A 17,818-nucleotide genomic window follows, 5' to 3' on the forward strand; every position below is an offset into this window, starting at 1 on the left:
CCCACGATGTTGTTTCAATCACCTGTCCATCACGTTTCATTCAAAGTGTGTCAATGCATCTGCAATGTTAACCTGTGGCTTTTGTATCTTTGTTGTACAACCCACCCCTTATGTAACACCCCCCCTGTGGGGTCTTTAAGGAAATGAAGTGAAAGTGAAAGTCGCTGGGCCTTTTGCCCGGGACATCTTGATGACAAAGCGAGCAGCCTCGACGGCCAACAACTCTTCGTAATCCGTCAGTCAGTCAGGCGTGTCCAAAGGGTTTTACGAGGGTGCCGACGACCTGGGATAACTAAAAGAACGATTTCTCGGTTCTCGCTGCTCTTGGTGCATCTCTGGCAGCGCTGACTCTGAAGAAATCAGGGTAGGCTCAGCCACAATGTCTCATGCGCAAAGCGGCGTCAAGCCAGGCAGGCCGATCATAACATCGCCCAAAAGAACGAGCAGGGTGCGTTTCCACCCAGTGGTGTTCTTCGGCGGCTGGCGATGAAAACGCTACACCATGTCATTACTCATGGGGCGTACAAAGTTACAGGCATGCGATAGACCGATGAGCAGCTGAGTGATGCCGGCGTGTGGTGGCTGGCGCGTCCTATTGCACTGCTGCTCTTGGTTGTTCGCATGAATTTGGCTGAAATAGACGACCAAGTCGAACGCTCCACCATGTCATTACTCATGGGGCGTATAATGTTACAGGCATGCGATAGAGACCGATGAGCAGCTGAGTGATGCCGGCGTGTGGTGGCTGGCGCGTCCTATTGCACTGCTGCTCTTGGTTGTTCGCATGAATTTGGCTGAAATAGACGACCAAGTCGAACGCTCCACCATGTCATTACTCATGGGGCGTATAATGTTACAGGCATGCGATAGAGACCGATGAGCAGCTGAGTGATGCCGGCGTGTGGTGGCTGGCGCGTCCCATTGCACTGCTGCTCTTGGTTGTTCGCATGAATTTGGCTGAAATAGACGACCAAGTCGAACTCCATAGAACTCCGATCAGTCAATGCTGCTCAGTAACATTAATAACGGTCTAAATCTTCACCCGAAAGTTAGCCATTAGACAAAAATGCAGCGTATTTTTAACAATAAAAGTGTGATATCCGAGTACCTCCGACATACGAGCTGAACGGTTCTGCTCAAGTAATGGCGTTGGGTTTATGCAAATCAATGCTTTAGTCACTGGGCATTCATACCATCTTCATTTTATCTTCGGCGAAACATACAATAACAAAAGTCAGCACCCCCCAAAAAAAGCAAAAACAACGAAGCAATCGGAGCGTTAGCAACGTATCAGGCAGTTATGTTTTTATAATTTTCTTCTGTTTTTTTCGTGGAGTGCCATAATGGCTAAAGTATGAAATAAATAAAATAATTGCAGGGTTTTAAAGTCCTGTTACGACGATATAATTACGAGAGACTCCGTAGGGCAGGCTTCTGGATTTGAGGATCTGGGGTTGTTTCACGTGCATTCAATTCGAAGCTCACGGGCCTCAAGCATTTTGGCCCTGTAGAAATAAACATAAATAAATAAATAAATAATTATGTAAATAAATAAATAAGCACTAAATAGGTAAATAGCAACATACGCTAAAAGACGGTTAGCTATCAGCAAACAAAAGTTAAGGCACTGCGAGTTATCAAGCACTCGTACTGCAATCAAAAATAAATCCACCATCCTCTTCTTGAGTCAAACCAAAACCACTCCAGCGTCTTGCTTAGAAAAAAAGTTTAAAAAGTTTTTCTGTCTCACTTTTTTTTGTTTAAAACTTTTGTGCAAAACTATATATATACATAGCAAGAATTCTACTCTTGAGATGCATGGTTTCAAAAATCAACAAACCAAACGACGTTCTTTCGCCGGCACCGTAAAACTGTGCATTCTCATGCACGCATGTTCGCAGTCAATAAAGGCGGCCCACGTGCAGGCATCTTAGCGCAATGCGTAGCGCGTCCGGGCGCTCCTGGCGTCCGGCTCCTTGTTCTGGGGCCTTTCCCAGCGCCTCTTTTTCGTGAGCGCCTCGGCCTTACGTTTGGGCTGGAGAGCCACGTGCTCGACCACAAACGCCTCAGCAGACGGCAGCGCCAGCACTGCGTCCGTCCAGGAAGCCAGTCGGCCGCCACTAGTGAACCCCTTTGCCACTTGCTTCGTCCTGGGCAGCTTGTTGGTCAACTTCTGCAGCAGGTAGGAGAGCCACAGGGCATTGGTGCGCGGGTGATACGCTTCCCAGTCATCGCTGAAAGATAAAAATAAAGTGGTAGGTTATCTCGCAGCTCGTGAGATGCCGGTGATCTAAAATTGAGCTTTCGAAATTGTGTATTACCCAAATCTTTTGTGGGGAGCAAAAAGAGCAGATTTCACCTTCAGGAATGAGTATGGTCATTTTTCTTGCCTTTATTTTTTATATCATTTATGAAGCTGTTACAGCGCGAAGAATAATGCACGCGCGGCGGGTTACAATATCTGTGCTTATTGGTAATGAGCCACTCGCAGAAAGCAGAAGTAGACTTTGTTGATGGTGAGGTTAAGGTTAAACACATTCCAGGTTTTAGGAGCTTCCTCCTTTTGCAGGGGGGGGGGGGGGGTGTCTCTCGTCGTTAAGCCGGTGTGTACGCTACTGATCCTTGCTCCCACTACAGGTGCAGCTGTGCTCTTCATTTCCAGAGCACTCGCTAGTTGGCGCGCCGCCACTCAGGGGATGCTCGCTCACGTGAGCGTAGTGAGCAAGGCTCTATACTCGCTCCGCGCCGCGGGCCACGACCACGATGACTACGCATCGCTGATAACAGCAAGCAATAAAGATACGCACATCAGAAATGGTGGTGGGGTAAGTGGTGTGAACGCCGAGGTCGAAGAACCTCCAGGCGTCATGCCCTGCAGCTTCTTGATTGCCGGCAATGGCACGTCTACAGGCAGCCCACTGTGTGTGTTCTACACATATGACGAGTCATGGGCTGTGCATATAGCTGGTACAGGCCACCATCAAAAGACCACAAGATGACACATGCGCGTGGGAGTAATTGTCCAATACAGCAGGCGGTATCATGCTTGTCGGCTGGCATCGGGTCGTGTGGTGGCTCTTCAAAAAAACACAGTGTATATGATGTATATACCATCACACCACAACTGTAGTGTCAGATTTTTATATCATGATGAATAAGCATATGTACAGAAGATTCACCCTTTACCGTATTTAGCCTCTGAAGCTAGCTCCTTCATCATCAACATTGTGGATATGCGCGATTTTTTATTCTTAATAGGATTTGTAACCAAATTTTTGCAATGAATTTGAAACGCGCACCAACTAAATTGGCTTCTAATAAAAACTATAAACCATCTTACCGAAGGAAACCGTGATGGCATGCGAAGCAGCACCGGTGCGCACGGCGTTGACTCGGTTGAAACGGTCGTCGACGCGGGTGCTGGAAGAACACTTTGAAGCGAAACTTAGCGTAGCGTTTACTCAAGTAAACGTTTGTGTGAAACACAGACATGGGAGCCGCGACACATTGCAGACGCTTGCGCTCGACTTCCTTGGCTCGCGTCACATCGGTGTTACCCGCGCACCGTCTGGGTTCTCGAACGCGATCGGTGTTCTTGACTCACACCTCATTGGTGTCGCTGGTCTTCCACTTCTGACGGTTGTGTTTTGCTTACCCGTCTCGGACTTCGTCAATGTTGACGTCGCCATCCGTGAACGTGATCAGCTTAGCTGACCCTCGCAAGACCAGTGACAGCCGGGAAAGGTTCGTGCACAGTAGCGGGAAGCATGCCACGACGGCTTGATTGATGATTAATATGCGGGGTTTAACGTCCCAAAACCGCAATATGATTATGAGAGACGTCGTAGTAGAGGGCCCCGGAAATTTCGACCACCTGGGGTTCTTCAACGTGCACCCAAATCTGAGCACACGGGCCAGCAGCATTTAGGCTTCCATCGAAAATGCAGCCACCACAGCCGGGATTCAATCCCGTGCCCTGCGGGTCAGCATATGAGTGCCTTTTTCACTAGACCACCACTGTGAAGCCGCGCCGTGACGGCATCACACCCGTCGGCGTGATCGCGCGGCAAACAGCGGTGCGCTGTCCGCATTATCCACGCCACGAGCGCGTCGAGGTGTGCGCCGCGCGCGCACCCACCAATTCGCGACTTCTCCTTGAAAGATGGAGAGAGGTGGTGCGGGTGAGATGATGCCGATGTGAAGAGTGTGCTCGAGCGTTGCAAGTGGTGGAGAGGGTGGAGCGAGTGAGAGGTGACACGTGGCAAGCGCGTGGAAGACGAGGGAGAGGCGTCAACACTCACTGCTACGAGGCTGTGAGCTACTTTGCACCACTCCAACACCTACGGTGAGGGGGAGTGGTGCGGATGGAGGGACAGTGTTATTATAGTGTACTAGTCGTATTCTAGTACACTATAGCGTTAAGCAGGCTAGTCAAGGAGCTGCTTTGGATCTAAAATTAACAACACGATCTCCTGCTGAAGTAAACCATCTGTAGATGCGAAACAGCACACGCTAATGCTTGCGCTGGCGCCGGCATTGACACTGGCAGTCATTGCGGCGTTGCGCAGGATAGGAACCTAGGGAGGAAGAAAGCTCGCAGTGATGAACCGGTGTTTCATACTGGAATACGCTAATCGCTGCTAATAGGCAATGAGAGACAGATGACTGCGATTGGACACAGAGACTAGAATTACATTCTTAGTTACCACAGACTCTGCGAATTTTTATTGTTCAACAACGCTAAGGTGAAATCTCCATCCGCCACTGTCTTGGAAGTCAAGGACGAGTGCTTATATATACAGGGTGGTTAGGGAAAGTTGTGAAGCGCGAGAAATCGGTTTTTTCAATGAAGAAACTCCATAGGAGACGCTACCTACGTCCCGAGACAGCACTCGATGTCCTGAGGTCGTCCTCATATGATACAATTGTCCTCGCATCGTTCTCATTGACCTTAGTACTTACTGAGGATGACATAAGCTGGTTTGCCCCGGAAGAGTCTTTCCGAGTGCTTTCCGAGGACAACAATTGGTCCGGAAAATGTCCTCTTAAGGATCATTCGGGGATGAGAAAAGCATTGCACTGAGCACTTAGATAAAATTTTTCAAAACCATTGCGCACCAAGTAGATGCATTTGATATGTGAAAACTTTCTCCTCATGTTAGTTTCATACAACCATAAAGTTATTGTATATTTTCGCCTCGTTTGTTTCTTTTTTGGCAGAAGATTGACAAATTACACGCTCTGCTTAATGAGACATGCGTAGTTAATTGGCTTGGGTATCGAGCCTGGTATTGCGAAATGTCCATTTGAAACAGTGTGCTCTTAAATGTCACAGCCTTAAATTAGTCATTATGCACCCTGTAGCACGTAATAACAAACTAGCAGCTGGCAACTATTGAACATGCGGCACCATTCTAGAAGCCGAGAATGGTCGAGAAACATCAAACGAGACGACAAGGTACTTGACAATACATGTGTGGTGTGTTCCCGTCATTTTGATGAACGCTACATACAGAGAACATTCAAACATGTCATCAATGGAGAGGTTGTAGAGCTTGAACGCGAACGGCCAGCGCTGACCGATGACGCTGTGCCGACCATATTCCCAGATGCACCTTTGTACTTCACAAAGCATGTTCCAAAAAGAAGGAAACAGAGAGACCTCGCTAACCACTATGCCCCACCACCGAAGCGCATGGCTTTAGATGAAGCCAAGCCCAACAGTGAACTCACCGAGAGTGTTGATGTACAATCAGCGTCGGAGACTTCTGCTCACCTGTTCAGCAATATTTCACCGCCGTCATCTTTTTGCACCAAAATTGTGCTGACTAATGAGCCTGGGGAACTTTGCTTCGGATGGCACATTCGTGGAGAAAAATCCAGATATGTGCTCGTTCACAAGCACGTCACATTCGCAGGGTGCTCGGAAACGACGCAGGAACAGGCTGAAACATCGTTGTGCCGAATATACTGCCGCAACGTCAAGGTTGATGAATTTTTCGTGGCCACTCAAAGTGATGCGCTAGTGGCGTTATAGAAAGCTGACGCGCTGTTTCTGTGCCCTGGGTGTGGTATTGAGCCCATCAAAACCGGTCAGTGCACGAAGTTTGGTGAATCGTACTACTCGCACGCATGCTCGATTACAACAGCAGAAGGAAAACAGTGTTTGCGTTGCAAGTACACTAGGAAGCTTATATCAAATCATATGCCCAGACAGAAGCAGAATCTCAAACCGAAATTCCGGCAGTGAGCTGCCAGGCAATCTGTTCAGATGTTGCGAACTAGGAGAAAGCTCGCAAAAGCCCAAGAAACGATAAAAAAACTGCGGCTTGTGAATTAGTTTGTGGCCGATACGGCTTTCGAGCAAAAAATTTGCGGACTGCCGCCAAAACAGCAGTTGGCTGTACGAACTTGTTTTAAAGCCGCGTCACGAAAGTCGAGCCGTGGCATGGCTTACGACAAGCTGTGGGTTCTGGAATGCATCCTGATTCGGATGAAGAGCCCGCAGCTATATGAACATATAAGGAAGCATGAAATCATGGCACTACCAAGCAAGACTTGTTTGGACAAGCACTTGCAGGGATTTAAAAGCACATTCGGTTTCAACCCCAAGGTGTTTTCAGCCCTGGAGCAAAAAACAAAGGATATGGATGAGTTCAGTCTCCATGGGGGCCTTGTTTTTGATGAACTGAAATTATCCGAGAATATTGCAGTGAAAGCGTGTGGAGAATCGAGTGGCTTTGTAGACCTTGGTAACTTCACTGAACCAGAAGACAAGACTCCTCTGAGCGACCTCGGACTCATCATAATGTTTCAGTCTTTCCAAGGTGGCTGGTTTTTGTTAATTATATTCTATTAATGCCACGTGTGGCTTACAAAGAACAAGAATTTGGTTTCTGTCCACTTTTTAATTTCGCATATGTAAAACAAAGAGCCTTGCTTTGTCCAAAACACTTCAATAATTTCTTCGTCTTCTTTACAGGCAGATGGACCCAAATACTTGGCGTGTTTTCTTCTAAAGGCAATGTGAAGGCCCCTCTACTTTCAATATTACTTCTTGAAGCGACTATACTTACCGAAAAATCAGGTCTTCGTGTTGATTATTGGACAAGTGACGGTGCGCCATGGAACAGAAGTCTTTGGAAGCTGCTTGGAAAAAAGGGTAAGTTGCCTCATTCTGTACATTTTTGTGAAACAATGTTTTTCTTGCCTGCATTAGCTTAAATGATTTTCTTACTGGTTGCAGCGTCATCAGTGGAAATCATGTGCAAGGCTCCCCATCCTGCTGATTCTGCAAGACACCTACGCATGATTTCAGACTTTCCACACCTTCTTAAGTGCGTGCGGAATGCCTTTGTTTCCAAAAGATTACAGATTTCACAAGGCCACGTCCATGTCAGTCCTATCAAGGAGGCTTGGAAAAATGACAGAGTAGCCATCACACTGAACGTGATGCCACATATAACACAAGCACATGTCGAGCCAAATGCTTTTGAAAAAATGCGCGTAAACCTGGCATACCAGCTGTTCAGCGAGGAGGTCCTGAAAGGACTCTTCTTCTACAAGAGTGATCTGCAGGAAATGTTTCGTATAGTCGAGCCTACAGAGCACTTTGTAAGGCTTATGGAGAAGTTGATTTTCATCATGTTGTCGCGAACACCACTCGGAGGTCTTCGATCAGACTCAAAAAGTGCAGAGTTCTTGGAAAAGTTCAATATTTTTTAAAGTGAAATGAAGGAGCATGCAGCAAAGCATGGTGGTGGTTTTCCGAGTGCAGGGACTGCCCTGGGACTTCGTATAACACTGAAAATTACGCTGTATCTTTTGGATTATGCCACTTCCAAGCTTCAATATAAGTACTTGCTTACTGTGAACCTCAGTCAGGACAAAGTGGAGAACGTCTTTGGGATTGTTCGTCAGTCATTCGGATGTAATGATCATCCGACTCCAGGACAGTTCTTGATCATTATTAATAACCTCAGCTTCTATAGCTTAGCAAGACCCCTGAGCTGATCAGTGCACTCTTGGAGCCGTCTGACGCATCTACGCAAGAAGCTGGTAAAATGACAACTCTCGTGGACAGGCTTTTAGATGAAGGAAATTTAGCTGATGCCGCAGATATGATGGAGAAGCACTGCTCCTTGCTTCATCACAAGGACTTTGTAGAAAAGAAGAGTGACAGCGGATTAATTTATTATGGAGCTGGTTACGTTGTACGCAAGACCATGAAGAAAATATCGTGTGTCGAGTGTGCATCATCACTATGCATTCTTCCTGTTCAGGCCACGTTGAATAGTAACGCTTCACTAACTTAAGCATTTAATCATGGTGGTGTGCTTCACCCGTTGAAACTACTTGAACGCCTTGTGACAGAACTTGAGAACGCATTTACTGTTTTTTTCAGCCGCAACCAGCTGCATGCTGAAAGCATGACCTGTTTTTTTAGCTTTATCTAAGGCAATGAACTCAAGATGGTTGGCTGCCAAGTTCACGGCCGGGAAGTGACAGCAAACATCAAATTCTATGCTCACACGAGGCTGCATTTTCTCGCCAAAGCCTCCGACAAATCTAGAAGTTTGCAGAGGCAAAAGCAAAAGCTTCAGAAGATAAGGCGGTACCTGTGAGTGCCGAGTCAAGTTCAGTGTTTCAGTTTCGTGTTGTGAAAATTATACAATAAACCGTAAAGATGTTGCATGTGCTGATTTCTGACCTACTGTGTTCTTTCAATATTACTTTGACGCTGTTAATGTGCTGTCTTAAGCAAAAATGTGGGGGACTAATGGTACGCAGTTTGCAGACCAGGCGCCATAACGTTTTGCCCAGTTTCACTTTAAGCTGTTTACTTAGGTTGTCGACAATGTGGGCGCTTGTGGAACCAGTGCTGCGACAACGCCGAGGGCACTTTCATTTTGAGACACTATAAAAAAGCGTAGGTGCAAGGCAGGATACCTATTTCGCGCAGCAAGATCGAGACCTTCAATCGCGGCCAACAGAGCTACAACGTATGCGGATTCAGCAAGCAACATTCGCGTACTTTTCAGCCGAAGCCAACAATCTTTTGAGCTAAATTTGCGTTAATGAAAAGGCCAAGGAGCCTGCCAAAAGTGAAATGAAGGAAACAACGCTCATTTACCAAGGTGTAGAACGGCAGGATAGCGCACGCAAGCGCCCGCGCTGAATGCGTGCCAGCGAGCGGCAGCGCCACCTACCCACAGGATCGAGAATAGTTACACCAATACTTCGCCGCTCCGGACACTAGAAAAGCCTTCTAGCCTCTGTAGCTGTGTCCTAGTGAAGGTTCGTCTCCTTTGTTGTTTGTGTGCGTGGTTAAAAGTGAGATATGTGTGAAAGTCGTAAGTTGCGACGGGAGGTAAATTGCCGTGTTGGTGGGTGCACTGGGCTGCTCAACGTTCAGACTGATCATGAATGTATTGTCACCAGTCGACCACGGCAAGGTATAGTTCGAAGGAGCCTAGAACACTAGCTAGCCAATCGCGATCAATTGTGCTTCGAAGCAGCCTGGTCCCAACGTGAAAGGATCGACTTCTGCATTTGACACATGGCTCGTCCTCGGGCAAGTCAAGTCAAAGCCTATGACGAGTGTACTGGTAGGATGTCATAGCGGAGCCTCTAACACTAGTGAGTGCATTGGGCACGATACACGTGGTGATGATGACACTGTGTCACTTTTAATATAAACGTGGTTGATTGAGCTGCGTTGACTGCCTCGATACTGCTTTTCTTTTTTTTAGACTATACATAGACTGGGTGCACGTTAAAGAACCGCAGGTGGTCGAAATTTCCAGAACCCTCCACTACGGCATCTCTCATAATCATATAGTGGTTTTGGGGCATTAAACACCACATATCAGTCAATCAAGACTATACATAGACTCAAATGCCTCACAAAGCTAGCAGTTGTGGTTAATTCCCACGAAACACAAGAAGAACCGAAAAACTTCTAGTACATGTCCTAAAAGAATAATTCAAAAGTATATAAGAAGTCTGGTTGAGATATTTAAACCTAAGCAGCTTGAAAACCTCCTGTAGCTGTGTTAACGCCACGTTATTATATGGCTAAAAAACTTCTAGCAAGAAGTCTAAAAAACGTCTTTCTAGATTTTTTAAAGAACCTTTGTAAACGTTCACTATACTTTTATTATCAGAAGCGTAGTAAACTTCTTGCCAAGATTCTAAAGACTTTTGCTAGATCTTTTAACACCTTTTTTAGACATTTATTTTTCATAGAAACCAGCTTGTTGAGCGTTTCCTGTGGGTAATTTGCTGCACCATGTGAGCATTTTGCAACTGATGCATTTAGCTGTTCACTGTTGAGAGTGACAAGTAGGAATAGTGACATAATTTGGCAGAAAATTATTGCTGGTACTTTTCTAATCGGCAAAATTGGTGCCATAATTGCTGAAAGAATTAATCACTCACTGCCATCTATCATTACGATAATCTGTTTTGCTTAGAAACAAGACGGGCTTTTAAATGTCAACTTAATATTGTTTCTGGTATTGCCTGGAATGCAATATACTGCACATCCAAAAGTAAATGCAAAATTTTAACAAACCTTGTTGCATACTTGTAACTTTTAATAAACCAATGACTCCACACTTTGTCCCAAAACTTGCACGCTTTATAATAACTATAATTAAGCAAAGCAATTGAGGGGCTGGCCAGATGCTTGTTCCAGGAATCTGCACACATACAAAAGGCACAAACTGTTCTCTTCGAGCAGACTTCTATCAGTGCAACGAAATTTAGAAGGCTAGCTTAGCAAACACATTGGCCCAGTAGCAAATATATAAAGGTAGAAAATTTGTTACAGCCAAAAAGCAGCAGTCGAACAAGTGATTTTTTTCTCACCCCTAAATTTAGGTATGCTATAACCATGAGTAGTTGAAATTAATGGGTTTCACCACAAATCTGTGTAACAATCAAATTGTTATTTTAGCAACACCCCGAATTCCAATTCCAACCCAAAATACTCGCACAAAAGACACAGTGAAGTTAAAAATGCTGCAGTATTCCAGAATGCCTTCTGTCAGTCATCATTAACAATGTTAAACATGGTTATGTATCACTAATATATCACAAATGGTTAGGTATTGGCAAAGTTAGGTATGATTAGGTATGACAATAGAGAATAATTTGATTGTAGTTATGGCATTTAGGTTTAGAAGACAATGAAATAAGCTTGCAATAATAATAAAACAAAATATTCAGTCATTATTACAGTGAAAATAAAACCATTGATCTGCTACACTCTTGTTGCAATGCAATAAGTTCAATTTCAAGTTAACTGCAGATTACACATAAATTAAACATGACATAAAACCTTGGAAAGCAGCACTGACACATTGAGAGATGTGCTTTGTGCATGTAATAAAATTCAGCCTTAAAAACAGAAAACTACTTTTGCATTTAAGTTATGTGTCCAGGGGAACACAAAGTAAGACAATAATGCTGTCAGCTGGCCAATCAACTAAGAATACCGAAACTTGAGTGCCTACAATAAGTGGGTATTTTTGGATAGAACAGTTTATGGCATTTGTGTTTCTAGACTCTCCCACTTGAAAAAATTCTTCGAGCATGAAGTTCATTATTGAATCTTATTCAAGGGCACGGCTGACAGTGATAACTATTGTTGCCCATTGTGCTCCCCCGAAAACTTAGCTATCTTCAAAGGTGGCTTTTACACACACAGCTTAGAGCACTGACTTTTTTAAAGAAAAACAAAAGGCTTAATATTGAACATCCTTAACATGCTAGCTACTTGAATACAGCAACCAGGTGGCTCAGGAAAGTTCCCTTTTCATAGAAAACAGAAGTCATGCACAGCTGCTGTACATTTAGTAACCAACTTTTCCACGAGCCACCATTGATGACAGGCTTGTGCGGAATTCTTTCACACTCAGTTCGTACGAGGTGCATGCATAGGCTGTGATGGAAACACAGAAAAAACAATTGAGTGACATGTGTCTCTTGAAAAAAAAAAACTGAATTTGTCAGTATATTTAAAATGATTTGGAACAATGTGTCTTAAAAAAAGGAGAATGTACACAAACTAGAGACATTACAAGCAAAACTTTCTTGATGTTTTTGGCAAACACAGCTGCAACCTTATGAAAGAAAATGCAATTTCCACATTGCAGATGTGCCGAAACCATGCTTGAATTGTGCTCGTACATAGTGAGTTGAAAGCAAATTCAATGACACCTTAACACATACACGATGGTATGCACTTCCATCATGTATCTATTGCAGGTAACCTATATTATTGAAAATGAATTTGATTTCAAATACAACTAATGTAGCTTTTTTTCAGGCTGCTCACACTGGGACAATTACACCTATAATGTCATAAATTGGTGTCAATAATTTACTATTGTGTGCTGCCAAATTATGGTGATCAGTTTCAATGATTCTGGTTGGCTAAAATGGCAGTACCCCTCACTCAAGCACCACAGACTGTCAATGCAAAAAAAACAAAAAAACCATATGAGGCACCTATCTTGAACCACACACCATCGCAATAAAGCACGCAAGCTTCTGCAACGATCTCCGGAACCAGAATCTTGGATGCTATTGACCGCGATTCAGCAATAAGGTCTGATGAAACTGATTTCCGAATTTGTCTAATTCCTTCAGTGCCAATACCTTGAAAACTTGCAGTCTATATTTATTATTCTCAAATAAATATGGAATCCAATTTTACGTTTTAACAGCAATACGTGCATGACTTATGCATGCTTATCATTATTTATAACAATATCGCGAGTTTTGAGTGATAAATGAAATATTGATTCTGCGCATATGACAGATTCCGTCAACATCTGTAGTGCATGACTAGAAAGTTTACTTTATCCAATATACTGGTAAGCTTGTCATTAATCAGAAAATTTCATTGTAGGTGGTGCTATAAACTATTCCTAATGTTCATACACGTAAAAGTGTTTAGCAAAGTTTCGACACCAAGGTTGGGCGAGGTGCATAAAAAATTTAATAAACCAAATCAAAATACAAGCATAGTGGAAACAAGCAGAGTGAAATCAATGGTGCTCGAACGCGTGGAATTATGACTGAATTAGTGCTCGCACAGTAGGGTAAAGCAATTTGACCACATTTAGCCATAAAATATGCGTTCTAAAGTACAGTTCAAGATAAACGAATGGCTTAAAATGCACGGATTCAAGCCTCATGCGGCAACCTATATTGCTGGTGTATACCTAAAGTTAGAATTTTACTAAATGAGCTGCAGAACACTTAGGAGTAGGTGAAACCTTTGCGAGCCCCTACCTAAGACGATGCAACAGGCTGCACACGAAGCACGCATGAACTCGAGTATCACGGTAGTTTATAAAAACGCGTGCCGGCCCGGTTGCACACACTGGCATACATTCGGCCACTCGCAAGAAAAAAATTGAAACGCCAAACAGAACCTTGCCAAAACTTTTCTTATAGTAGTCATAAAGTACAAATACTATAGCTATATAAAATGGAAGGTATAGCAGATAAAACTGCCTTAGGCACGTTCACTTTAATAGCGCACATTATGAACAGGCATCAACGCCTACAGCTAACAAACGCCCCAAAATTAATAAACAAAAGTAGTGGTCGCTCGCGCGCAGGGCCCCTCTCTAACACCACTGCCAAAAAAGTCGGACAGCCGCGACAACTCTGCTCGAATCTGCCGCCGAATTCCCACTACGTGTGCATGCTTCACACTCCACACAAAAGAAAAAAAACTTGTCTGCACTTAACTTCGCACTACTTTGCCTTTACACTACTGAAGTACTACAGAAAAGTTGGGTCCCCATGTAGTCAAAAGCTCACTTATCGTGCACATGGTAGGGAAAACGTGGTGAGTGATAACAAAGAAATCTACTCAAATCGGCTTCTTCAAGAGGCGACTGAGAGGCCGGTAAACACGTCCAGACAAGTAAAATTGTTCTAGCCGCGCAGGTGCACACCGCGTTTGCGCATCCTAATTTCTTAATGCTGACTAGAAAGCTCATTTATTTCATTTAAATAAGTAAAAAATATGTAAATATATATACTACATAACTATGTAAAGAGAATAGTATTTAGTTAAAAAAAAGAAAGAAACATAAAAAACACCCCCGAGACCTCCTCCACGAATTCTACCAAAGTTCTAGAAAATAATCTTTAGTAAACGTTTTGAAACGGAATTCTTGTAAAGAACGCTTTCTCAACATCTTCTAAAAAACTTCCTTCGAAAACGTTTATTCAACGCCACACATTATACTTAGATGTCCGCATATCTTTCTAGCCATTTCGAGAAGTTTGTACAACGTTTCGTGTTTCTTGAGTTACTGTTAAATAAATTTCAGTCAACAAGCTTTGTTTGTTTTGTCACCTCTCTGTTGGTTGATACAATATATATATACACGAAACATCGCAGGTGTTTTTCTTTTGATGTATGGAAATATCATGAAAACAAGTAAATCAGTAGTGTCACAGCCCACAGTACCAAACCCGCCATACAATGGTTGTCCTGAAAAGATACTGAAAAAGTCCTGAAGTGTTGTTTTGAGGATGTGCTGTGGTTGTTATGGACAAGGGGACGGGATTAGTGCCATTCTAGTACAATAAGAGGAAATTCTGGGGGCATCATATTGTCCTCACGGAGTTATACTGAGAACGTCCTGAGGTTGTGTTTTTGCTGTCCGAGCCGGCGTTGCGAAGCTAGAGATGGGAGGGAGAGCGTGAGAGAAGAGCGAAGGCGACAAGGGGAACGAGTGGAGAAAAAGGGGGACCGAGCGTAGGCTAAGCTGCCAGCGTTAGCGTCAAACTTGTAGGAAAGAAGGGGCTCAAGCCCCCACCCCTTTGGAAATCGTCCAGTCACCCAATAACGCCAGATTATAAATGTACAAGTGGCGGCCTGCGCATTTCAACATATGAACCACAAACGCTATTTATAGAGCTAACCAAGAACAGCTGCCGAAAAGCCTTTATTGTGAAAGCCCGGCAACGCTTACCGACAAATTCAGCGTCCAGCCCGTGAATGAACACTACAACAGAAACACAGCTTGCTCATATGTTCAAGGCGTGAGCGAAACCATTGCGTGTACAGAAAACATGTCATCCGAGGGACTCCAAAGCCCACAACCACATATTCTCTACATATGGCCAGAAACAGTGCACCAAAAGAAACAGCCAATATGCAATGTATACATGGAGAGCTTGGAAAAGGGAACTTCAGTATGGAATGTGACGGCTTTGATGACGCATGAACCCGTCTTACCACACTCGCACCTACACTAAAAAAAGTAGCATTTGCTAACTTTGGAGTAGTAACAGTTTGTCAATTATATTAAAATTGTGCTAGTAAGTGCAGTTAGTAATGCCTAAGGTTGAAACAATTGCAAATTCTCTGTTCCTAACAGCATTTACTAACTGTTACTACCTTGCCGTCATAAGCCATAGGTAGTGATTTTACAGGCTTTACGAACAACATTGTAGCTGGTGCCAACGTGTCGAACTTGCCACATTATATGTCCATTGTTAACTCTGGTCAATGAATGTCTCATTACTATAAAACTTTGGGTAATATTGCAGGTTGTGTCATGATTCATGAACACAAAGTGTCATCATTATCAGCCTGACTACGCCAACTGGAGGGCAGAGGCCTCTCCCGTGATGCGCCAATCAACCCGGTCTTGTGCTTTCTGCGGTCTGTTATACCTGTGAACTTCTCAATGTTATCGGAATGCCCGAATATCGGTCTCCCCCTCACGCGTTTGCCTTTTCTGAGAATACAGTCACTAACCCTTAGGGACCTGCGGTTATCTGGCCTACGTACTACATGCCTGGCCCATGTTTATTTCTTCTCCTTGATTTCAAATGACATCCTTAACACTAGTTTGTTCCCTGACCCACTCTGCTCCTTTCTTGTCTCTTAAAGGGACCCTGAAACAGTTTTGGCAATTTTTTACTAACACATTGGGCCGGTAGGCCAAGTCCCAAGGGTAATTTAGAGACCAATTTGAGCTCTCTACATAAACTGTGTAATTTATTACAAAGCTTCAAAGCTGCAAATCGCCCGAGATCGCTGCAACTCGGACAAACGCATTTTCAACCACCCACGCACCAAGCAACGCGATCTGCCCTATTGACGTCATCGTTTTCAGCTGATCTGCTCGACAGCAGAACACGCAGCACAGAATAAAATGTTTTGAAAATTTGAAATTTTAAAATTTATTTTATATAAATAAAGCATGAGCAGCTTGCAGTTTCATTTCAAATTAATATATAAAAGCTTTCACGTGCGCATAGAAGTATATTGGAAGCCCACGTAGTCAGTCGGCTGACGGTAACTGCTTCCGGGTGGCGTTGACCAGTACGTAGGTAATACAACTGTGTTACGTTGCCTAAGCCTCTGCCAAATTCATCACGTGAAGAAGCGGTTCACTAGAAAGTGATATTTCCTGGAAGAAGGCATAACATGATGTTGCTGAAACTGCAACTTCAAAATGATTTTTTTTGTTTGATACACTATTACCTGTGCATTTTTCTTTCAACCGCGACGCCGTTCCCCAGCACACAGCACGACGGACTGCAGGCACACGCTTCAGAAGTTTTTGTGCCAAGTTATCCAGCAGTCCAGATTTTTCAGAACAACTTGCAGCTTGTCGCGACAGCAGAGTTGTTCAAGAGCCGTTGAAACTGCTCCACAAAGCCAGCTGTCGCACCTGCACTCCCGAAAATTGGCCTAAGTTATCCTTATCGTGGACACCACACTAACACCGTGAAATGAATGACAATGACGAAATTGTTTCTACGCTCGTAATTATGCAGCACAACCAAAAAGTCACAGGCGCGACACAGGAAACGCGGACATGAGGACGAACTAGTATCAAACAAAAAGTGCTACCTAAATTATTTACACTTACCCCTGATCGTTGACATCGTCACGGAAATCCAGTGAGTCAAGTGGCGGCGGATCACTGCTGTCATCCTCGGCACAAAGCGCACAATCGCGAAACGGTGTGTCGCTCTACGGTTTGACAACCATATCACTCATTCGGCGCAAATGCTCTTCAAGTCCGCAGTCCATGGTCAGCAGTGGCCCAAAGCGCCGTGAAACAAAGCATACGCTGCTCGCGTTGCGCGCACAAACAGACGATCACCCAGCTGGCCCAGCCGCGGTCAAGCACCTGAGTGCCAGTGGCTCTGCTCTGGCTTTGACTTACCGGAAGCAGACGACACAACGTCACGCACGCATCCTGCTACGTCACATCGTGTCGCAGGCTCCGTGAAGGCGAAGCTTAGCTTTGAGCGCTCGAAGGAAAAGTTGAGGGTAAAAGGCAGAGCAGAGGAAGAGGGTACCTTTTCAGTACTCGTAGCTCCGTTAATAATGGGTGTTTGGATTGAAATATGGTAGCAATGATTTGTTCCAGTAGTGGTCTAATAAAAACGAAATGTTCAAAAACTGTTTCAGTGTCCGTTTAAGGTTACATCTATTATTTTTTTCACTATCGCTCGCTGCGTTGCCCTGAATTGAAAGTGAACCCTCTTTGTAAGCCTCAAGGTTTCAGCTCCGTAGGTAAACATCCGCGAGATGCATCTGTTATATACCTTCCTCGTGAGAGTTAGGGACAAATTACAATTCATTATTTGAGAAATCCTGCAGTATATTATCCACCCTATTCTTATTCGTCAAGGTATGTCAGTCTCGTGGTTCGGTTCCGTGGTTACTACCTGTCCTAAGTAGACATATTCTTTTACAAGTTCAAGCGTCTTTCCATTTATCTCAAAGTGCTCTTTTCTGCCAGGGCAGATGCATATT

The 17,818-nt window shown here is 44.2% G+C and overlaps 1 protein-coding gene across 7 annotated transcripts in view; it reads right to left on the reverse strand.

Moving 5' to 3' along the window:
- Nucleotides 1-1,136: 1,136 nt before the first annotated feature.
- LOC119161804 (uncharacterized) overlaps nucleotides 1,137-17,818 on the reverse strand; it is a 268,657-nt gene continuing 251,975 nt past the window's right edge. For 3 of the 7 annotated variants that reach the window (XM_075880544.1, XM_075880542.1, XM_075880547.1), the window contains one exon: nucleotides 1,137-2,234. In XM_075880544.1, coding sequence (XP_075736659.1) covers nucleotides 1,931-2,234 — 304 coding nt within the window. In that variant the 3' untranslated portion in view covers nucleotides 1,137-1,930. Of the gene's footprint in view, nucleotides 2,235-10,577; nucleotides 10,704-16,531; nucleotides 16,722-17,818 lie in introns of those variants that run through there. The other 4 variants (XR_012887672.1, XR_012887673.1, XM_075880543.1 and 1 more) reach the window with 4 other exon arrangements.

Source organism: Rhipicephalus microplus, chromosome X (genome assembly GCF_043290135.1).
Source record: "Rhipicephalus microplus isolate Deutch F79 chromosome X, USDA_Rmic, whole genome shotgun sequence".
In the NCBI taxonomy this organism is placed as follows: Eukaryota; Metazoa; Arthropoda; class Arachnida; order Ixodida; family Ixodidae; genus Rhipicephalus; species Rhipicephalus microplus.